This window comes from Physeter macrocephalus, chromosome 18, assembly GCF_002837175.3.
Source record: "Physeter macrocephalus isolate SW-GA chromosome 18, ASM283717v5, whole genome shotgun sequence".
Classification (NCBI taxonomy): Eukaryota; Metazoa; Chordata; class Mammalia; order Artiodactyla; family Physeteridae; genus Physeter; species Physeter macrocephalus.
Window position 1 is genome coordinate 66,990,568 of NC_041231.1, and position 25,083 is coordinate 67,015,650.

At 36.8% G+C, this 25,083-nt stretch overlaps 1 protein-coding gene across 1 annotated transcript in view; it reads right to left on the reverse strand.

Annotated features, from left to right (window-relative positions):
* The window catches only part of FAM83B (family with sequence similarity 83 member B), a 79,368-nt gene that overhangs the window by 43,252 nt on the left and 11,033 nt on the right, over positions 1-25,083 (reverse strand). Inside the window, exon 2 of the mRNA XM_007115467.4 lies at positions 15,707-16,210. Coding sequence (XP_007115529.2) covers positions 15,707-16,150 — 444 coding nt within the window. The 5' untranslated portion in view covers positions 16,151-16,210. The remainder of the gene's footprint in view (positions 1-15,706; positions 16,211-25,083) is intronic.

Genomic DNA, 25,083 nt, shown 5'->3' on the forward strand with positions numbered 1-25,083 from the left:
TTATTGCCCTAAAGACATTTGGCAAATCTTAAATTGCTCACTGAGTAAAAGGATGAGAAACAAAAGAGAAGAAAGATGATAAGAGGGTAAAGAGCTTAAGAAAGCTTTTGAAAATCACATTAGGAAGATAAAAATTGGAGTTGAGATTCTTCCAAGAAAAAGAGGCTCCTCTAAATACCTCCAGTGAAATCCCAGAAGAGTTACCCTAGAAGTAGATGAAAACTGGAGATAGCCCACTATTCTGTAAGACTAAATGTCATCCTCATACCTCAATCCCTGTATGAAATAGGTTGATTTACCCTTACTTTAACTGTCAACTTAAAGAAAACTAAATCCTCTTTAGTGGAGATTACTTCTGCAACTTTTCATACTAAATATTCAGCATTCAATCAAAAATTCCAAGCATGTAAGAGGACAGGGCCAAATGACCAAACACCAAGAGGAAAAAACAAAACACAGATAACTGAAATAGATTTATAGGTGATCCAGATACTGGTGTCATCAGAAACAGACTTTAAAATAACTATTATTAAGGCATTCAAGAATTATATGGCTGTTATACCCTGAGAAAACCATAAATCAAAAAGAGTCATGTACCACAATGTTCATTGCAGCTCTATTTACAGTAGCCAGGACATGGAAGCAACCTAAGTGTCCATCAACAGATGAATGGATAAGAAAGATGTGGCACATATATACAATGGAATATTACTCAGCCATTAAAAGAAATGAAATTGAGTTACTTGTACTGAGGTGGATGGACATAGAGACTGTCATACAGAGTGAAGTAAGTCAGAAAGAGAAAAACAAATACCGTATGCTAATACATATATATGGAATCTAAAAAGAAAAATAATAATAATAGTTCTGAAGAACCTAGGGGCAGGACAGGAATAAAGACGCAGACATAAAGAATGGACTTGAGGACAGGGGGAGGGGGAAGGGTAAGCTGGGAAAAAGTGAGAGAGTGTCATGGACATATATGCACTACCAAAATGTAAAATAGATAGCTAGTGGAAAGCAGCTTCATAGCACAGGGAGATCAGCTCGGTGCTTTGTGTCCACCTAGAAGGGTGGGATAGAGAGGAGATATGGGGATGTATATATATGTATAACTGATTGACTATGTTATACAGCAGAAACTAACACACCATTGTAAAGCAATTATACTCCAATAAAGGTGTTAAAAATAAATAAATAAATAAAAATCCCAAACCTAAAAAAAAAAAAAAACAAATTAAATGGTTGACAAATACCAACATCGGAATTAAGAATTCAACAGTTGAGTTTAATAATAAATAATACTCAAAGAAAGGATTGGTTAAGACTTAAAGATACCTATGTAGAAAATATCCAAAATGAAATATACAGGGAGAAAATTATGGAAGATACAAAAATGAATATGATTTATATGGGATGTGTTTAAGTAAAAATAAACAAAGATGTATACACCAGCAATTAGAATTCTTAGGGCAGGAGCAGAAATAGAACAGGAGGATCAACATTTGAAGAGATGCTAGCTGAGATATTTCTAAAGCAACAGAAAGACAAGACAGATTCAAGAAGCTCTACTATGTCAAGGAAAAAAAGAATTAAAAAATAAGTCCTCGTCCAGTTACATCATATTAAAGCTCCTGAAAATGAGACATGAAAAGGAAGTCTTAAAAGCAGATGTAGAGGGATTCCCTGGTGGCGCAGTGGTTGAGAGTCCGCCTGCCAATGCAGGGGACGCGGGTTCGTGCCCCGGTCCAGGAAGATCCCACATGCCGCAGAGCGGCTAGGCCCGTGAGCCATGGCCGCTGAGCCTGCGCGTCTGGAGCCTGTGCTCCGCAACGGGAGAGGCCACAACAGTGAGAGGCCCGCGTACCGCAAAAAAAAAAAAAAAAAAGCAGATGTAGAAAAAAGATACATTTATCTCTAAATAAGCAACAATAAAAGTCTTTACAACTGCAATGGTAGTTTGTTTAAAAAAAATTTCACAGCAAGTACTGTTTGTATTTCATGCTATATTCAACATTGTAATGGAAGACCTAGCAATGTAGTAAGGTAAATCAAAAATATAAAAAGTTACATGGATTGAAAAAGGGAAAATAAAACTAGCATTAGTTACAGATATGATGATATATCTAGAAAATTCCAAATAATCTATACATAAACTATTGGAATTAATAAATGAATTTATCGTCATTGAATCGAAGGTCAAAATATGAAAAATATATTGTATTTCTACACACTAGCAAAGAAGAAAATATTAGAACAAAAATATTCAAATATTATTTCTAATATCAGAAAAAAATAAATAACCATTAATAAATCAAACAAGTGATATGTAAGACCTATATACAGAAAACTACAAAATCTCACTGAAAGAAAGTATTTATAACTATAAATGTAGGAACATATGTCATTCATGGATTGGAAGATTCAATATTGTAACGTTTAATTCTGTTCAAATAGTCTACAGATGCAATATAATACCAATCAAAAGCTCAGATTTTTTTTTTTTAATTGACAAGATGATTCTAAAATTCCTACAGAAAAGCCAAGGATTTAGAATAGCCAAGGCAATACTGAAGAAGAACAAAACTAGAATACTTATGCTACCAAATAGAGAGGCTTACTATAAAGCTATAAAAACTAAAACACTGTGGTCTTGGAACAAGGTTAAGAAATAGATCAAAGGAACAGAATACAGTGAGAAATATACCAATATCAAAGTGGTCATTAAGTTATGACAATGGTGTCACTGCAGTACAGCATAGAAGGGATGATCTTTCCAATAAATGGTGCTAGGTCAACTAGATAGTATTTCTACAAAAATTAAAATGGACCCTGACCTCATATGACACACACAAATCAATACCAGAAGGATTTGTAAACCCAAATATGAAAGACAAAATAAAACTTCTAAAAGCTAACAAAGGAGAAGAGCTTCTTGATCGTAGGTAGAAAAATATTTCTTCCATGACACTCCAAAATAGCTAATCCTAAAATAAAAAATAAAAAATTGAGCTACATTAAAATTAAGAACCTCTGTGGGGGCTTCCCTGGTGGCACAGTGGTTGAGAATCCGCCTGCCGATGCAGGGGACACGGGTTCGTGCCCCGGTCCGGGAAGATCCCACATACCGCGGAGCAGCTGGGCCCGTGAGCCATGGCTGCTGAGCCTGTGCGTCCGGATCCTGTGCTCCGCAACGGGAGAGGCCACAGCAGTGAGAGGCCCGCGTACCACAAAAAAAAAAAAAAAAAAAAAAAAAAAAGGAACCTCTGTGTATCAAACAAACATACCATATCAGGGTGAAAAAGTAAGCCACAGAAGAGATTTGCAAGACAGGTATCTGACAAATAATTAATATACGGCATAAAAACTTCTTAGAAATCAATCTTAAACAAATAACCTAGTATAAAAAATAAGAAAATGGGTAGAGAGCCCTGAGCCCTATGACAGAATGCAAAACATATCTCATCTAAAATCCAAAGGACAAGTATAAAGGTGACAATATCATAAGAGCAACTAATCAAAATCTGGCAAGAAAACTGATCAGGGCTCAATGTAGCAAGTAAAATTGAACATGGATTTTAAAAGATGAATGGGAGGCAAAGAATATGGAAAAGGATGTTCCAAGGAGGGGAATAATAAGCTGTCATGGAAGTCCCACAAAATGGCAGTAAGTAACACTGCAGGGTCAAGTGACAGGAGGGAGGTGGAAGGAGATAAAGCACAAAGGTGAGGATGCAGCGGGAGCCACCTTTAACAGGAAGAGCCTCATATATGCCATGCTTGTTGACCTGGACTCTATCTGGTACATCATCAGCACCCGAATGTAATAGGACAAGTACAAAAGTGTCCTGAGAATTCAGTGGTTTGCCTGGTACCAGCATGGAAGGTCTATCAGGTGCTCTGTTTGGGCTCAAGTACCAGCATTGCCTACTTCACATCCTAGTATAAATTATTTAACCTCTTTGTTCTTCACCCATGAAAGGAGGCAACAGAAGTACCTACCTGAGAGAGCTGTTGTGAATATAAATATTAATACATATAAAGAGCTTAGCACACTGCCTGGCACATACCAGCCAATAAATGCTAGATAGTATTAATGTCATGAACAAATTTAGTTCTCCTTCCCAGTAGAGAAGCAACGTGATATGAGTCTGGGAATGGAAGACCCCTGAATATGATCTGTACTGAGAGTTACTAATCAGTTGGGTGACTTTGCACTTTTGGACTTTCTCAATTTCCAACTGCTCATTAGTAAAAAGACCATATGGTCACTAACCTGAGATTCTTTTCTTTTTTTAAGCAACTGCTCCCAAATTTCAGCAGGCTTGAGTATGATTATGTACTGTGACTCAGATACTGATTTTTTCCCATGACTATGGATTTTCCAGTAGCACATATTGGATTGATATTTAGCCAAATGGCAATGTTTTTGCATTTTCACATTTATTTACTTGTTTAAAATATTTGTTTGACTTCTTAGAGGGAAAATTGATAGGTGATGATTAATAAGACATTAATACAGCCCAAAGGAAAGAAAATGTACACTTACTGATTTTTCTGCTTTTAAAGCTTCAAGATTAATTATTGAGTAGCTAATAATTATGCAAAAATAGTTATGAGTCTTTCTTCATTTCTAAATTCTAAAGGCTTTCTAAAGGAATATTACTGGGAGATGCTCATCATATCAGTACTGGTGTGCCGAGGGGTGGGAGGAGGGTAGGTATGGATCCAGGTAGCAGGGATCTGCCCTGCCTGCAGCAGAGGCTGCCCTGGTGAGAAAGAGCATATTATCCCTGATGTTATTTACAACCGCCAGCACACGGTGTCATAAAAAAGCAGACTGCCTTTTAGTCAGACTTATTGTTGTTTTCAAATTCCCAAGAGACAATGAACTTCCTTATTACCTGCACCCAAGCAGCCTCCACTGCCCCTGTTCTATATGCCTTTGCTTATCAGCACAGGAAATCAAGTATTTTATTATGGGAAAAATCCTAAGTGGAAAAAGCAGGAGACAAATTGTTATACATAATTTCAAATACGATCTCAACTATATTACATGCGAACATTCTATTTCAGCGATCTAATATTGGGTATTCAGAGATCACACACACACACAGTTGTGTGCACATGTACTTCTCTATCCATCTATTTATATCTTAGAGGGAAGAAATTTTCTAGTTTATTTTCTTAACCCCTTCCTGTATTTTCCCCCATATTTTCTATAAGGAATAGGTATACTCTGATAATAAAAAATAAACCTTTATTCTATGCAATCATTGAACTAGTAATCTGACTCTCCCAGCAAATATTTTGAAGGCATTTCAACTACATCAAAACTTTTCTACTTTGAAACTTCAGGAAATATCTCTATAACACTCTGATACATAGAGTAAAAAGGTGGGAAAAAAATCCAGACCCTTTGTAACACATAGGTCACTCACATAATGTCCATACACCCTCAACCTCTTATCTATACATCTCCCAGAAATCTTTTAGCACATCCCCCAAATATTAGACTCTAAACCACTTGAAGTATTTCTTTTTCTACCTGTATGACCTAACAGAGTGTCTTGAACATAGCAGGGACTCAATAAAGACATATAAACTATATGCAGTATCGTAGGTAGTTGAAACATTTTATACAGAAATAAATTTTATTGACTTAAAATATTAAGACATTTTAAAATAGCTTTAAGCCCCCCCCCAAATCACCTTCTTTAGGAGACAGAATTAAGTAGTTATAGTTTTCTATTCCTTCAGGAAATTGAAGGTATATTCTCATTTTAAGAAGACATAGTCAGCTCCAGGCCATTATCAGCCTGCTGGTGAGCATTATCCCAACATATGCTACAAACTGTTTTATATTTCCCTCTACATTTTTTTTTTTTGCGGTACGCAGGCCTCTCACTGTTGTGGCCTCTCCCGTTGTGGAGCACAGGCTCCGGACGCGCAGGCTCAGCAGCCATGGCTCACAGGCCCAGCCGCTCCTCGGCATGTGGGATCTTCCCGGACTGGGGCACGAACCCGTGTCCCCTGCATCAGCAGGCGGACTCTCAACCACTGCGCCACCAGGGAAGCCCTACATTTTAACTAACCAACAAAATGTTAATATGTCCAAGATCGGATGTAACGGTATTACTCAGAAACATTTCATGACCTCCCACTGTCCATATCCACAAAGCTGGACTGAAGGACCTTCACAATTTGATCTCAACACACCCCTCCCACCGCCTTCCTTTTTCCAGCCCCACTCTACTCCCCCCACATTCCCTGTTGTCTAAAATGCCAAGCTCTCCACGGTACATCTCCTACTCCTCAACATGTATGACCCAAGGTGACCTCTGAAGAAACTGAGGTCCCAAAGGCACCCTCCCAGTTCTTGTTTTTCCCACTCACCTGACCAGCACATGGGGTTGCTTAACATTTGCCTTTGGGAGGCTCTGCTTCTCAGCAGGTTATATAACCTCCTGCCTTATCAGGTCCCGGGTCATCATCCAGCTAGTCTTCTTATCTCACACTTTTTTTTTTACCTACTTCGTTGTATCTGAGTCTTATCCAGGTACTTCCTAGGCCGTCTCTCACCGATGAGCTCAGGACCAGAACTATTTCCAAGTCCAGCCACTCTGGATATAGATTCTAATCTGAACCCTAATCTCTATTTAGACATATATGTTGCTCTTGGTGGCTGCCATCACCAGTCAACTATCTCAGGGCTCTGGTGAAAATGATAACTTAAAAGCCTCTGTGCCTTGGTCTCTGCCTGCTTCCTGATTCCAACTCTCTCATGACTCTGAGGCCAACCTCAAAGGACAATGCCATTACCCCAGTTGCTCAGGCCAAAAATTTTGGGGTCATCTTATATACTTCAACTTATTTCATACCCCACATTTTACTGCCTTCAAAATATATCCAAAATCTGACCAGCACTGCTACCATCCTGGTGATCTAAGACAATATCATCTCACATTTGAATTATTGTAATAGCCTCTGCTATGCTTATTCTTGAGCCCCTAGAGTCAATTTTCAATACTGCAGCCAGATGTGTCCTTTTAAAATAAAGCATATTTCAAATTGATCATGTCTCTCTTTTGCCCCAAATTCTCCAGTGGCTCCCCATTTTACATGGAGCATAAGCCAATGTCTTTGTAATCGTCCTTGAGGACCTCCATGATACCTCTCTGAACTCACCTAACTCATCTCCCCTTTGCTTTCTTGGGTCCAGGAACTGGCATCCATACTGTTCCTCTAACAAACAAGACAGCACGTCCCTGCCCTAAAGCTTACCCTGTGTCTAGTCTGCTCTGCCCTCAAAGAGATGCAGGGCTCGTTCCTTTTTTCCTCAAATTTTGACTCCAATGTCACCTTCTTGATGAGGCCTCTTCTGAACACCCAATTTAAAATCGCAAACTAACCCCTGCCACCGCTCTCAATCAGCGCTCCTTACCCAGCCATATTTGTTTTGTTTTTCTCCATAGCACTCCTCATTTATTATGCTTATTAAAATCTAAATCTCCCTATTTGTCGGTAAGCTCCATTCAAAGATAGGGTTTCTTTGGTATTTTATTCTCTTATGTATCCTCAGAATTTAGAATTCTACTTGACACGCAGCAGACATTAAATAAATATTTGCTGAATGAATGAATAGCTTGCCATACTTGTCACCTGTTAAGACTGGCCAAAGGCTGGCTGACCCAGTCATAGTTGAACCAAGAAGAGGCCAGAGGACAACCTCATTCACTGCCCTTCTCTTACTTCTTTGAATGTCTCCTTTATTTGAAACTCAGAGAACCCGTTTCTTTTCAGTACGTCCTGATTTAGTCTGCATTCTAGGTGCTACACCTCATCTACATATCATAACCTCTGTCATTTCCAGTAGATCACTTCTGACTTCTAATAGTAACCCCACAATGGATTTGTACCTGGCCCATTTAGAAACCAGTGTTTCCACATCCCCACCAACTGGTCTCCATCCCAGACCCTCTCAACCAGGTCTTCTAAAACCTCCATTTGGGAATATGCAGCCATTAATAGTTTCCAGTTATGACCCTTTTAGATCATTACCACTGACTTAGCCATACCTATCACAAGAAAGCAGATTATTCATCAGTAAAGTATGGATAATAAACGTACCTATTTCACAGGGGCGTATGAAGGTCAGTTTAAAGTACTGCATGTAAAATGCTGACCAGTACATGACACATAAGTGCTCAATAAATTACATGCTCCTGTTACTAGATTACAAAAGAAACATATTTTACTCAAAATCAGATGCTAGTTCCAGTCCTGATAATAAAAGCAACGTTTTTCAAGATAATTTGAAGAGCGACTAGTTAAAAGACATGAACGATTGATATAAAAGTATATGCCACATGATGAATCTGTGGCAACTACAGGAGAATAGGCAGAATCTTTGAAATACAAACGTCCGTCTGGTGTGAGAGCCACCCTCATCTCAAAAGGGTCCCCATAGCAACCCTCCATTACATTTCACATCTCATTAGGAGGACAGATAAGCAAAAGAAAGTTATATCCCTTTATTCTCATGGAAGTTAACATTTGATAAGATGCTTCAATGTGTACCTGAGGTCCTAAGCTTATCATCCCATTCAGCTGCAAACTACATTTTATGTATAACATTTTAAACAAAGATGCCTACAGAGTTCTCTTCATCCATGTTCCTTCGGCTTCCTATTGGAATACTACTTGCCCCGTTCTCCTGTGCAGGGTTATTTTTCTGGCTTGGCCCTAAAGGCGTCTGAGTTTGCAAAACTGCTAAATTCTATCCCTATGAACTTTAACTATTATTTAAACATTAGGAAAACTGAATGTTTTACGATCATAATGTTTTATAATTAGCTTTGCCATTCCAACAAACTACTAAAGGTGCATTATCAGAAAAATATTACACACTTCAATAAATAAATGTTTTTTTTAAAATTTTAATCCTATGACAGGAAGGAAAATGAGTAAACAAATTATCATAAAAAATAAACTGTCTACTTCAGAGACCCCCAGAATACAAAGAACTAAATTTTGTCCCATGGTCAATAACAGGCTCTCTCAAAGTTCAAGAGAAAGATTGTATGCACCACATGCAATCCCTATATGAACTGCTTCTCACAGCTTATTTTGGAAAAAGAAAAGAAAAAGAATTAAAGAGTACCAAAGGGTAAAAACTGAGAACAGAAAATGGTCTTAAATACATTTCCCTTAATCAGATAAATCATGCACACTCTGAAATAATTCAAATTTTAAATTGTTTCTTTCCAACTATTACCAGAGGTATAGGTTAATATCACCAAGGCAGAGTTTCTGGTAAGTTTATTGGCCCCTGTAAATAATTCTAAGTTTTCTTTTAAAAAGTAAACTCTTTCCCAAATTGCCACTTTCAAATGAAAATCGGTTAAAAATGAAAATCATGGGTGATTTTAGACTTTACCTGATAAGACATAGCCTGGTAAAACATCTGAAACTCATAAATCACACATGACTTTAGTATACAAACCAAGCTTGAGGTTTTATATAACAATTTTTTTTTATTTTTTCATACACCAGATTTTTGTTTCCACAGAGAAGAAAAACAGCCCCTCTATCTGGAAAGCAAAGTTTTTAAATCTAAGACTAATTATAGTAGACCTTAAATAATATACCTAATATCACTTTTTGAATTACATCAGAATATTTAGTAAGTAATAATAGTTCATAAACTCAGAGTTAACTTAAACCAACTTTTGACCCTAAATGGCAGGTCTATAATAAATATGAACTTTAGAAACTTACAAAAACTTGCTTTTCTTTTTTATAAATATGGAACCCTTGTATAATGTCTTTATTTAAAAATCTAATAAAATTATCACTTTTAAAATTCAAGATGAAAATGGAATGACTACCTTTTTTCCTCTTGGTCTACAGAATGTTCCCCTACCTCCACCTTAGCTTTTCACCAGAACTCTGTATCTTTTCAGATCTTTGGATCTTTATGTAAGAAAGCATGGTTTAGAATTTTTTCTTCAACTCTGAATAGCTGTCCGTAAAAGAGATGCCTTTTCTGCACATCCTGAGTATAAAATTCATACATCTAAGCTGTCTTCACAGTGGGTCTTATTTTCAAATATGCATACTTATGTTGAATCAAAATTTTCCCATTTTGAACTTTCTAAGCAATAATACTGGGAAAATGCTATGTAGATCGCTAATGCAGTGTACATAATCACCACGATACTTCAGAAATGGGTTTGAGTCATTTTAACAACAGCTAATAACCCTGGCTAGCATTCCTGGTAAGATGCTGTCTTGTTAGATACTGCACTTGGTCATTCGTTGGTCTCACTTTCAAAGAAGAAATGCCAAATCACAGTGATGCAAAAATACAGGCTGATAAAACAAACACCGTATATTAATGCATGTATGTGGAATCTAGAAAAATGGTATAGATGATCTTATTTGTAAAGCAGAAATAGAGACACACGTAGAGAATAAATGTATGTATACCAAGGGGGAAGGAGGTGTGTGGGAGGAGTTGGGAGATTTGGATTGACACATATATGCTATTGATACTATGTATAAAATAGGCAACTAATGAGATCATACTGCATAGCACAGGGAACTCCACTTAATACACTGTAGTGACCTAAATCGGATGGAAATCCAAAAAAGAGCAGATATATGTATATGTATAGCTGATTCATTTTGCTGTACAGTAGAAACTAACAACATTGTAAAGCAACTACACTCCAATAAAAATTAATTTTAAAAATACAGGCTAATGGATTCTTTGACAAAATAAAGGTCTGGAGTAATGTAGTAAGAGGAAAAGTAGAAGGAGGAGAAGAAGGGGTCACCATCATCTCAACACCACACGCAAGGTATTAAACATGTGGCGGTGTCATGGTAGATATGTCAGCCAATTCATTCCACTCTCACAAGGATCCTATGGAGTATTAGCATCTCCGTTTTACAGATGAGAAAACTAAAGCTCAGAGAGTTTGTGGTATAATGTCTAGTGCAAACAGCTGTTTGAGTTGGGATTCAACCCAGCCCTAACTGACTCTGAGATTCAGAGGCTTCATGTCATTCCATGAAGTCTCTTTGAAAAAGAGCATTATTTGAAATTGGCAATTAAAAGAGGCTGCAGCTTTCTGCTTGTGAAAGTTATCAAGTCAATCAAGGAAACTCAAAACTCTATTTTGCAGTAAGGGTAAAGAGCATCCTATTTCTTCTTTCCTCTCCCTTAAGTAACTGTGTTAAAATCATCAGGGTTATTGTTAGTAGTGGAGGATAGGAGTAGAGCACCAGGAGTTTGGCATACAGAGAGTATTCCCATGCAGACACAGTGAGAGTTAACATGGTAAAGTCAGTACAATTTTAAAAAGATTTTTAACAAGATCTCTCGCTCTCTTTCTCTCTCTTTCTCTCTCTCTCTCTCTCTCACACACACACACACGTATATACACACACATATAATGCATTTTATTCAAAGAAAAGCTGTTCAAATTAATGTCACAGGATACTAATGTCATTAAATCTTACTAAGCAAAAGCTATTTTTTGGAAGAAACTAATTTTGACTCAAATTTAAACAAAGAATTATTCACAGTGAGTGTTGGAATAGGGAGGATGCAGAGAGGAAATTCTTAATAAAAATTGGGAATATCAGGAGAAAGATAACCCTAGTCTAATAAGGGCACTGACAAACACATAAATATCACTTAGCTGGGCAGGATATGGCTGCAAAGTAATAGTGATGAAAGTGACACATTATGACACAATAAATATTATTCATATAATGAACTCATTCAGTATAACATATTGAAATAATCTTGAGGTGGTAAGCGCTATTAGAGATTTGGATAAGAACATTTGATTTAAAAAACCCTAAAATGCTTTGCTTCATGTCTTTCATTAAACAAGTAAAGATACCTGTGGTGTGCAATGAATTGTTCAATCCATAACTAGTTAGCTATCAAGCCTCTAGTCCAGTGCTATTTTATAACACCCATCAAATTCCAGAAGCCCCCATCATTAGTCCACCTTCCCTTTTGTGGCAATGGGCCACCTGGTAGTAAATGTTTCTCTGTATTACTAAGAATTCTGAGGCTGTAACAGACACGCCTAGGTGACTTGGGGAGCAACCAAGACCTGAACTCAGGAGATGCAGGACAGAGCACCTCAGGAATCACTTCTGCCCTAATTCTCACTAGACTTTTGCTTATGTATCTTCTCGACTCCATATTTCACAAGAGTAAGAGTCACATCTCATGGAAGATGCTAGCCTAGAATTAAGAAACAGAGAGGCCAACAGCATTCTGGTTAAACATTTACATATTCAAGACTATCAGGAATTATTACTTTAGGGATATTTATCACTGAGTGGACAGAAGAAAAATGACTTTAATGAAAGATGACTTTTTAAAGTAATTAGAGGGGACATTTTCATAAGAGGTAGTCGCAGGAATTAGGAATAAATGCATATATCATCTTGGGAACACCTCTTGAGAGACAGATAATTACCTGGGAAAAGTCTTGCTAGATGCTATCAGACTTTATAAAGTTGAACCAAATTTAATTATGTCAACCACATAGTGAAAAATAGAAGGAGGTTAGGAAAGAGCCAGTAAATAAAAATAAGACCATTTTAGGGCACAAGGTATTACCTGTAATTAGATTTTCCCAAAGGAAAATTCTCAAATAGCCAAATAAGCAAATATACAAAAGAAAAAAAAAAAAAACAAATCTCTGAATAACCTGTAAATGACGAGTGGCAAAAATGAAATGAACAAATACAAACAAATCCATGGATTTTTGAAATACTATAAAGATTATATTCTGCTTATAAAAACAGAATGATTCAGAGATAATAAAGCAAATGCATATAAATTAATGAAATTCAAAACCAAAATATTTTCAGTGGTTATGACCAGACTTCAAATGTTTGGACCTCTAAGAAAACTGCTTTTGGCTTCTTTTTATTATTTTAAGATTTTTTTTTTTGCATTATATGACATTTATTTTCATAAGCACCTTATCTTAATTGCAAACAGAGCAGTGAAAACGAATTTAAATTCTTCTCTGAGATCGTATCCTGGATTCTGCTTTGCTGGTTCCTAGCTCTACTTGTTATGGCCTCATAGCTCCATAGAGTTTCATAATGTTGATTAACAAAAGAATTTTACAGAGGCAAAAAACTTTATTCTATTCACTTAAATAAACATTATTCAAGTACTTTATGAAAAAAAAATCATCTTCTTCATACATTTCATCCTGTCATGACAATTCATTGAGAGTTACCAATAAAGAGAATTTGTCCTCTGAAAATAGTTCAGAAACAAGAAGTTTATCATAATAACTAACAGGCTTGATTCTGAAGTTTACAAGAGCCTAACTTACCTGCTGAATAAATGATAGTCATGAAAAGCAGGCAGAATATTTAAAAGGCAACGTGTTCCAACAAGCTGGTATTTCATAATAATATTTGCTCTTCTTATTTTAACATTTTTCACAGGACCTTGTTCAGTTATGGGCTAAATAGTCTAAAATTTTGTAAAAATGTGATCAATAACTTTTTCTTCTCTGGAGTATTGGATCCTTCAAAAATCTTTAAATTAACATAGTGACATATGAAGAAATTTCCAAAATATTCACAAAATATACATCCCATACATTTATAGCCCATTTAACCTCAATATTTATTGCATCTGGTAAGAAACAAACACATTCTCCAATGCTTTTGGGAAAAAAAAGGAAAGAAAACCACTAAGTAATCTATTACGATTTATATTCAATTTCAATATACTCAACTTTAAAGTTCAAATTATTCTCTTTCTTTGAATTCAGCTTGGGTATGTACATACAAGGTAATATACATACCTTGGGTATGTATAAAGGTAGAATTCTTTCTTATTTTATGCCACTTAGATTTGGTGAAAGAGAAGCAAAGCATTACATTACTGTTTTACAGTTTGGACTTTGAGTTCCTCAGCTTGCTAATTCAAGTAGGAATTCTAAGCAGACGATGACCAGGCAGAGGATATTACTTTCAGAGGCTCACTAAATAAATAGCTGCCACATTAGAAAGAAAAATACATCAGGTGGTCATGACTAATGTTCAGTTTCCAGTGAGTGCCAGCCCAAGAACTCATGCTAGCTCCTGAATTTCATTTTGTGCCACAGAAATGCAATGTCCCATAGACGATTAGCTGTGGTGCAGGCTGATGAACTCATAACTACTAAGTTTACCATAATAACAAATATTAAGCTTCACTGACGTATTTTTCAATTTTCAGTCAACACTGTAGCTCAAAAACATATTGTCTCCCCAAACAGAAATTGACAAATGTTCGTACTTGATATTTGTTGTTTTACCTTTACAAGGACTCATATATTTTCTTGACTTCTGTTGTTTCACAAAATACAATTGTATACTTTGTTCTCAAAGCATAGGATAGTCCAGTTTTAAAAATCCTCATGGTCCAATTCAGAAAATTGAACTGACAGTTCAATTCATTTAATGAAAGTTTGGACACCTACCATGTACCTGATTCTATAGCTAATGTTTAACAACTGGAATAGATTAGTGCTTCCTTGATGTAACCCTGCTAAAGGACTTAATATGGTTACAAGGTCAGGTTATTTGAGCTTAAAAGGTCCAGGGAAAAAAAATCACCTTACTTTTGCAAAGCCTGAGTTTGACAGTAGCCTTGGAACACTGTGTCTTCCTAATGTGAACAGGAGGCTCTTAGTTGCCTGTCTTCCAAACTACCATGTCCCTGTGGGCTTCAAGGGTCTAATATGTCTGTACTTCATAAAAGCATGCTTTCCCAAGCATCTCTGTGTCTTGTTGACATGAAAGAAAGCAATGCCGTGTATGTGTGCATCCCAAGGCCCCTTTTAGATCTAAATTTCTATACTGTATAGTATCCATAACTAAGAAATAGACACTTCATAGTTAACAATCATAACTTTTTGTTCATACATTTTAAAACTCAATAAACAGCCTGGGAAATTTTGTTATAGTTTCCAAAGCACCCATCATGGTGGTGAGTACATAGAAAACTCCCAAGAAGCTTTATTAGATTGATTAAAAGAACATTTCTACAGTTTTATCTGAGCTCTAAAATAGAATTTCTGAGATTTATAAAGCAATATAAATATTTAAGAGAGAGTACAGAGGCCCTAAACTGCTAAGCACCTCAGGACTTTACTTTAGAATTTTTCTTTATCAAGCCTGATTTTTTACTGTTTTCACACAACTTAGGAAATAAATAAGAAAATCTATGCTTTATTTAATAGGATAAACTAAATCCAGAGCAAGAATTACGGCTCAGTCCTGCTAAGAACAAAGAAAAATTCACCAGATTTGCCAACCACATATTTCCTTTCAGAGATTAAGGAAAAAGTAAGTGATTTAGGCTAGGAATATATCAAATTCATCTCTTTTCCGGTCCATACACCTCAGCCTTCATGGGTGAAGATCTCTCATGTACATGACGAAGAGAAGGAAATCTCCACCTGTAGCAGGAACCCAACACCACTCTCTCAGATATTTACAAGATATGGGAAGTACAACCTTTCTACTTATCCATATATATATTTCCTGAAATAGGCATGGTCTATACATATAGAGACTCTTTTATTAACATATATGTCTGTTATACTACTCTGGTGATTTTCCACATTTTGAATTTTCCATTTAGAAATAGAAATATTACCTTTCTTGCTTCTTTTATCATCTTCCGAATGGTTTCCTTAATTGTAAGTAGTTGTGCTCTTGGTGGATGAAAGAGGAGGTCAATATGGGTCCCCCTTAAGAGTCCAGGCATCACATACGGCCAGCCCAAGTCAAGATTTGGAGCTTCCACATCAGACTCAATGGGCCAGTAAGTCCCTGAAGATGAGCTATCATCGCAGGAATTATCAATACCATGTGCTGTGCTTTGTGCCACTTTTTGAACATTTTTCAAAATATAATTAATTTCTTCCTCAGCTAGAAAGTCTGACACTCGTTCCTTGGCAAGAAATTCTTGGTATGCATCTAACCCCTGTTCAATCAGCGTGTCCACAGCTACTCGATACCATTCCTTGTAGTGAGGTTCAATGTAATTGTCTAATTTACACTCGTCATTCAAGGAGGAAAGCATTGATGAGTTTTCCATGCTTGCAAACCTTTGACAATGGCACTTTCAAATGCCCATTCATGCAGGGATGAGAGGTATCTGGGAATTTAAAAAGAAGGAAATCAAAATCAGTTAGAATTCTGTAATCAAATGTTTCATAATCCATGTCAACTGTTATTTTTACATTTACTCATAAAAATGAGTACCAGTAGCTCAATATGACATACATTTCATATCCAAAGTGGCAATAATAATACCATAATTCACACATCTATCACAAATAAGCTAAACAGAATCCCATTCACAGACTGCTAGCTGATATTCTTCTTCCAAGTTACCTCTAACTTTAGTTTCTCATCTAAGGAAATACACCTTCCTTCTCTGATATCCAGAAAGTCCATACTTCTTAACTTTAATCTGGGATTACACATGGTGTGATCAGTTTCTTTTTGGTTTAAAAATATTTTAAAATAGAATTAGAAGAAAACCAATGCCTGGCCAACCATTTATATAAATCTTACTGAGTACTTGTTATACATATATCCTGATGAAATATAAAAAGCACAGAACACTTGTCTTCCAGGAACTTATTAATTAGATGAAGAGGCAAAATGTACACACAAAACTGTTTGTTACCACTTTGAACAAAGACATATATTGCTAAGGGCCAAAATGAGTACTGTCTGTAGTCAATGCTTTCAGAATAAAAGCAAGTAGAGATCAATATGGAATAAAAGAGTTACGGATAGCCTTGCACAGGAGGTGGGCTTCAGCTGAACCTGGGGCAATGAGTAAGAATATCATCAGGTGGAAAGAAGGAATATTTTCATCCCACATAAAAATGTAAAACATAAGCAGAAGCACAGAACAGGTATGCACTTGGTACATTCAGGAGTTAATTTAAAAAAACAAAAACAAAAACCTTGGTCTGCTGGAAATGAGGATCCTTGTATTAGGGGTAGGAGATAAAGTTGAATAGACAAAATGGAGCCAGGTGTGGAGGGCCACTGGAAACTGTTGTGATTCAGCAAAACTTGTGTTTAAAACAATTAGTCTGGCAGTATCAGGGGAGTGGAGGAGAGACGAGTAGCTAGGAGAGTCTTTCAGAGTTCAAACTCTCAGTGAAGACGTGACAAGAATATTCAAGTGAAGGTTCAAAGCATGAACTCCTGAAATTTGATGGCTTGACAACATACAGGTGATAAAAAAAATTCAGGACATCAAAGACAACTCAGATTTCTCTTAGGAATTAAAATCTGCCTATCTGAGCTCACGACCCATCCCTCATGCCCACAAAATGTTGCCCACAAAATGTTATCTGTTCCATAATTCCCTGCATGAGATACTGGACTGGACCTTATCTCAATCAAATAAGGGATTTTCCAGGCTTTTGAAGTCAGGATCTTCATTGTGTGGATTCAAACAAAGTACCACCCTATGATGTGCTACAAGCACAAAAGGGCTTATTTGACCAAGAACATCTTTGTCAGTGGCCCTGCCCTAGTTTACAATTTTACACGTCACTCAGACTTTTTGGTCTCAGGTTTACCAAAAATCAAATCTGATTTGGGAGGGTAACCCAGGAAGCCATTACCATTTATTAACTCCTTACCTGAAAATATGTAACAAGAGTCACTACTCATAGACAGAAGTCGTGAAGGAATGGACAATAAATAGGGCCGTAAGTTTTGCTGGGGGAGAAAAGATCAGAAAAAGATCCAGCATATAGGAAAGCAGAGATGAGGAGTGAGGAAGATACAGGGTACCTTATGTTACTATTTTAGTGCAGATAAGCCTATGTCCATCCCTAGGATCAGAGTTTTTACAGAGAAAATCTAGCAGTAAAGAAAGCCTAAAGAGTAAATCTGATACAAAAATAAAAACAGAACCTGTCCCTTTTGGTCTCCTGGAAGGTCCTCAGCTTGAGCCATAACTTGATCCAGGCCAAGGAGACTGGACCTGTCCCTGGGTCCCAAGACCATCAGGCTGTGCAATGTGGCATCTGAGTTCTGGGCAATACCGTCTTCCTGCTCCACATGGTATTATGGTGGAGCTTTGGGTAACACACTCTCACTCCTCCATGGGCAGAAGGAGGAATAAATACCAAGCTGTCTGCTCGTGTGAGAGATATGGTATGAAGAAGTAAAATTTGTTTCTTTTATTACCTAATTACATTTAACTTAATCTATTGACATGCACCAGGAAGCCAATGAGGAAACTTTCATAAATGTCTCAGTCTTGTATAAGGTGCCATCTTCTTTCGAATTACATTTTATTTGAGTCCAGTGGTTCTCAACAGGGGATATTTGACCCTACCCCCATCTCAAACAAGAACAATGTCTGGAGATGTTTTTAATTATAAGGATTTGTGGGGAGGGTGCTACTGGCATTCAGTGTGTAGGGGCCAGGGATGCACAGGACAGCCACCCACAGTAAGGAATTCTCTGGTCCAAAATGTCAATAGTGCCAAGGCTGAGAACTCTTCATCAAGTTGCTCACTTCCTATGCATGATATCATACTACTAATTGATGACCTTTTGGTGCTCATTACAGCTCTCTTTGGCACATAACACTCATTTTTTAACAAAGAAATAAGGTTTTTATTTGCTTGAGAAGATCGATCCATTTGATGAAAGTATAGTTCCCTAAGGTTTAGTGAGGTGTGGTTCTCATTTGATAATTCCAGTCCATGAAGGGACAAAGATCCAGTGATCACATGAAAATCACACAGATTATTTGTAATTGTTAAAAACAGTAGGTAACTGCCGATTGTTCATAACAATCCCAAGTTTTTTGAGCACTCATTTTTAAACTTTTAAAATTTAACTTTTGGATTCCTATAACTTGTGATGTTAACTGCCTATGACTTATCTGGAAATTAAAATGCATTAAGTGCTTTAAAAAACTATATTCATTTCTGAGCTTTACCTACGCAAATATATACTCTGCAACTATAAAAAATGTATTATTGAACTATGTGTAAGCTGAGAAATCATAAAGATCGGAGGGATTAGGAAAGTAAAATAAAACTAGGAGGATAAAGTGAAAAGTTAATTATGAAGGAAAAAACAATTGAAAATGAGAAAAAAGCAAAACACTACAGGACTAATCAAATAGCAAAGCCGGAAATGATGCAGAAAAACACACCAAAGGAAAAATGCAACAGCCATAAGCACCGAAGTTGAGATATGATTTATAAGGGTTAAGAAATAAATACATTTGATTTGTCCTGCTGGAGAGAGGCTATCTTTCAATGTCTAGAGATATCCATTTATTGCAAGAGGTGTTCACAAGGGATACTTGTAAAGGAGCCACCTACAAACAAATTTTAATGGAGGAGAGCAAGGTAATGGCACCTACATAAATGGCTACTGCAATAAAATAGCACCAGTATTTAGTTACAGACTTAATATAATACTTTCAAGAGTTCAATTATTAAATATTGGAAGGGCTATAATTGAGGATAAAATGAATTGGGTGTACCTTTAAACACACAAAAAGCATTATTTAATTCATAACCATTTAAAACTCCTAGAAAGTATATTCTTTCGACATACAGGATAGAGTCAATAAGTAGAGAAAAATAAAATCTCGCCATGATATAAAAGCTGAGCAGAGTGCTAGGCTCGGCTGCTATTTAAGTGACTCACTCCAGAAAAAGAGCCTTGGAAAATACATGATTCAAATCCAGGCCCCAAAACCACTACACACTGCATTTGATATCAAACCTTTAGTGTAACTTGAGGGAAGTATAAATTCCAAATGTTAAATCTATAAATACAAAAGCTATAAACAAGGTATAAAAGAATAGATTTCAGTGCATGGGCCACTCTGAAAAACAGTTTGGCAGGTTCATTTATAAAACTGCATATAAATACACAACTAACACACGAGGCAAAAATTGCACTCCTGGGGTTGATCCCAGAGGAATGAAAACTTATTTTCACACAAAAACTTGTACATGACTGTTCATAGCAGCTTTATTCATAATAGCTCTAAACTGGAAACAGCTCAAATGTCCTTTGCAGGTGAATATTATACAAACTGTGGTACCCTCATACCACGGAACATTAGTCAGCTATACAATGAACTAACTTCTGATGCCTGCAGCAACCTGGATGAACCTCACGAGAATTATGCTGGGTGAAAAAAGCCAACTCCCAAAGATTCCACACTGCATGATATCATTTATAAAACAGTCTTGAAATGACAAAGTTATAAAAATGATCAGATTAGCGAATGCCAGGGGATAAAGAAGGGGTGGATGTGGCTATAAAAGGGCAACAAGGGGCATTTTTGTGGTGATGGAAACTTTCTGGATCTTGACAATATCCACGTCAATATACTGGGTGTGATACAGAATGACAGTTTTTGCAAGATGTAACCACTAAGGGAAACTGGGTAAAAGATAACAACAAATTCCTCTGTATTATTTCTCTCAACTTCATGTGAATCTACAATTACCTCAAAACAAATTATACTGATGAGCAATTTCATCTGCCTTGAATAGAAAACAAAAACAACACATAGCTGGGAGGGTGAGAGCTTGTGTGCAGGCTCACACCACCAGGTTCAAAGCCTGCTTCCCAAATTACAGTAAGTCCCCTACATAATGAACCTTCAAGTTGTGTCGAAGATGCAAACGTGGGTTCCATCAACGTCAAGCGTGAGTGAAATTGCAGCTTGCCCTCTGATTGTGTTAGCTGGGTACCTAGGCTAACTTTGTTGGACTTAACGAACAAATTGGACTGAGGAATGCACTCTCGGAACAGAACTTGTTCATATGTAGAGGACTTACTGTATTGTGAAGCTCTTGGACAAGTGACCTATGTCCACAAGCCTCAGTCTGTGTTTGTTACTGAATGCAAGTTCATGTTCCTGACCCCCCAGTGAGGCCAATCAAACTGAAACATCAGAGTTTGGAGCAGAGAAAGGCTTATTGCAGGGCCCAGCAAGGAGAACTGGTGGCTTGGGTGGCTCACACTCAAAAACCCCGAGCTCCCCACAGGGTTCCAGCAAAGCATTTGTAAAGGCCAGGTGAGGGAGGGACATCTCAGGGAATATGATCATCTGATGCACAGTTCTCTGATTGATTGATGGTGAGGAACCAGGGTGGTGTCACAAGCGTTAACAATATCAATCCTTAGGCTCCAATAGGTCTAGGGGCTATGTGATCATGGTCATCAAGTAGTTAATTTCTTCTATTTGGTGGTGGTTTTTAACATCTGAAAAACTCAGGAAATATGAGATGTTATTACGGGGGGGTACTTCAGAGAGCAGCTAAAGTAGAAGATAATGGGGGAGGGGTCTGTCCCAGGAAGGCCCCATAGGGTCCTGCTCAGTTACATGTTAGTGGCATTAGGTCATTCTAAGGAATAAATGAGGCAATACCCTTAAAATATTTAGCTTTTACCGTAATTATCATTATACTACTATTCCTATTTTACGTTTTAACAATCTGTTAGAGTATAAACACTATAAAGATACAAAAATCTTTTGTTCACAAGAGTCTTTAGGGATTCAAAAAACGGTAGTGTTTTCTGTCATCCCATTAACAATGTTATGCACTGTTTTGTCAACTGCTGTATTAAGTAAACAGTCAAACCTAGTCTCCATTTGTTTATGGTTTCTGATCTAAGAAAATTCATTGAAAAGACTTCTGAAATAAGAGGTCACTGGAAAAATGCTCCAAGGAGAAATTACAAGCTTCTTAACTGACAGATAGTCTGAGGTTTTGATTATTTCATGTACAAGCAGCTGGCCCCAAATCAGGACTTTGAAAAGTACCAAACAGATCAAAGTTGCCAGTGTCTTTGAGGTCCTTTTCCCACCTTCCCTCTTAGGCTGTTTCTATTCAACTATTGAATGCTGTTATGAATTCAATTGTGTCCTCCAACAAAATATGTTAAAGTCCTAACCCTCAGTACCAGTGAATGTGATCTTATTTGGAAATAGGGTCTTCTTTGTAAGAGACAGGACATAGACAAATACAAAGGGAGAACTCCAAATGAGGACAGAGTTAGAGATTGGAATGCTAAGGATTTCTGGCAACACCAGAGCTAAGAGAAAGCCACGGACAGATTAACCCCTAGAGCCTTCTAAGAAAATGACGTTCTGAGGAAACCTTGATTTCAAACTATTAGCCTCTAGAACTGTGAGAGAATAAACTCTTGTTTCAGGACAAAATTTGTGGTAGTTTGTTATAGCAACACAATGAAGCTAATATAAACACACATAGGATTGTCTTTATTTGTAAACCTTAAAGAATTTAAAATAAAGGAACTTAATAAAAAAATAATTTACCCTCCACAAGTAATTTCAAGTGTTTTTCTAGTTTATGTGGTATTATAAAACCAGTTCTCTGACATAACTTCAACATTAGGCAAATTTCACTAAGGGACATTTTATAGTCTTTCAAATATTGAGGAAAAAATGCCTCATATCACTCTTTTTTTCGGGGGGGTGAGAACTGACTCTATGATGTGTATCAAAATGTCTACTTATAGAAGATGAGAAAATGTTTTATAAAGGATTGTTTCAGAACATCCCTGTCTTATAAAATCATAATCTATGGTGGACCACTGTTCAAAATCATATATCTCTTCTTTGTTCAAGTTTGTACCTGCCAAGATAAGTTTGACTTTGATTATCAGAAATTTGAGATGACAATTAAAACATTAAAGAAGTTACTGTTAAATTAAAAATTCACTATAATACTGAAGCGGCCAAGGACAATCTGATATCTAATTGTGGCATCCAAATGTATTAGAAGATTCTAAGCTGGCTTCATAATAACACTTACAACAAAATGGTCCAGTATGCAAGAGCACAGGTCACAGGCTTCCACAGAGCAGGCCAAGGAATACATGCCTGCGTGGCACACGCAATCAGAGTGTGGGTGTAGATGTCTCCATACGTGGGTCACCAACAGAATCACCCATCTTATCAAACTCATGAAAAGCACAAAACTAAGCAGCTCCAGCTCATTTTATAAATCCCAAATGAAAATTCCATTTGCTCAATATCTAATCATTTATTAGTTTCCTTAATCTCTTTTAATTGGGGATAGAATGATGATCACTTTCACTCAAAATAATTGCAGGGTTTGTTTATATTGGCTGCTCTTCAATATATTTGCACCCCCAGTCTAAACTATAGTTCAAATGTAAGAAAATAAAGGCCACCAATTTATGTTAATGACATTAAAACATAATCATTCACTACCATTTGGAAGGATTTATTGAGTAATTCCTGTAAAGAAATTTGTAGGAAAAAGAATAAACACTTTACTGAGAGAACATATACTTAATAGTCAAACTGCAGAGGATTACTCTATGCATGGCTTAAAATGCAAGAGAAATTAGAGTAAAATTACTCTTTGACCAATATCTAACCTGTTCCTGAACTGTGTTTTATTATGATATTAGTACACCAGAAGCTCCAATGGATGGAACAAGGTCATCCCCATGGATTGTAACTTGTGCCAAAATGCTCCACCTCCACCTGGTCCTGATCAATGTGTGTAACAACCATTTGGAACAATAAATAGAAAAACATTGATACAGTTTACAGAATTGAACAATAGCATATATATTAGATGCCAGAATCAATATTCAAAATGATCTTAAGTAGTGAAATATAAATTTACTTAAATTTAATAAATCAGCTGGATAGGATTAAACTCAATAAAATAAATTTTAAAGTTTGAATTTACATTTAAAACTAACTATACAAGTATAGGATGGAGGAGGGTTTGGGAGCAGATTACGTCATAAAGAATATTTGAATAATTGGAATGTTTAGTCCAAAGAGAACACAAAGATAGGCATATTAGGGGAGTCTTTAATTACAAGAAATGGTGAAGCAGAATTATTTTAAAGGCAAATGACAAATCACAAGTTGGCTCAGTGACCCAGAGTGGGAAAGATGGCCCAGGATTTGACTTCTGCTCTGCCACATACTGGTTGTAAGACCTAGGTCTTCATTATTTCAGGGCTCAAAACCTCGTGTTCCTCAACAGGAAAACGGGTAAAATAACAGTACTGATAGCAAAGGGTTTCTATAAAGACTAAATGAGATAAAAGCTTTACTCTATATCAGCCGTAAAAACTGCTAAAAATGGTGAGGTAGTCATATAGGAAGGAGTTTTACTCAGTAATAAGGCTCTATTTTTCTCTTTCTTACTGAGAACCCTCTTTCTGTATGTAATCACATAGAGGACATAGTTTTGGATAGAGTCCTATAATGTGTCACAAATTGGCTTTCCGGGGGACCCTTTGCTTTAAAATTTTAAGATGATATTTATTTTGCCTTCTGAAGAGACCTGGGATACCCACAATCTCACGAACTTTGTTCTGGAAGCAAGGAAGTGGTTAGGAAAGCATTTCTTAGTCAGATGTAACAAAGACATGCCTACTACGCCCTGTTCTGGATTCTCCAGAGTCAACCTTCACAGTTTAGCTTCATTTTTTTGAAGTTAAACAAACAACATTATACACAAATGCAAAACAAATGAACAAAAACCCCAAGAAAGTCAGATGGTGTCTCTAGTAGTTTTAATAGCAGGCAAAAATGCTTCTGTTATGATGCTATATAGACAACAAGCAGGCAACCAAACTACATAAGAGCAAAATTATAACTAAAGAAAATTCATCCAAAACCAAAAGGAAACACACACATAAAAATGAGAGTGCTTGTCTTAGAGTGGTGGTTCTATGCGTGATGTTTTAAAACTTCTTTACACATTTCTGTATTTGCCAGATGTGTATCAATGAATATGTATTGTTGGCACTGGGGAAAGAGAAAGTTGATAAAAGAAGTATCCCAACAGTTTTTTTTGTTTTTGTTTTTTTGCGGTACGCGGGCCTCTCACTGTTGTGGCCTCTCACTGTTGTGGCCTCTCCCGTTGCGGAGCACAGGCTCCGGACGCACAGGCTCAGCGGCCATGGCTCACGGGCCCAGCCGCTCCGCGG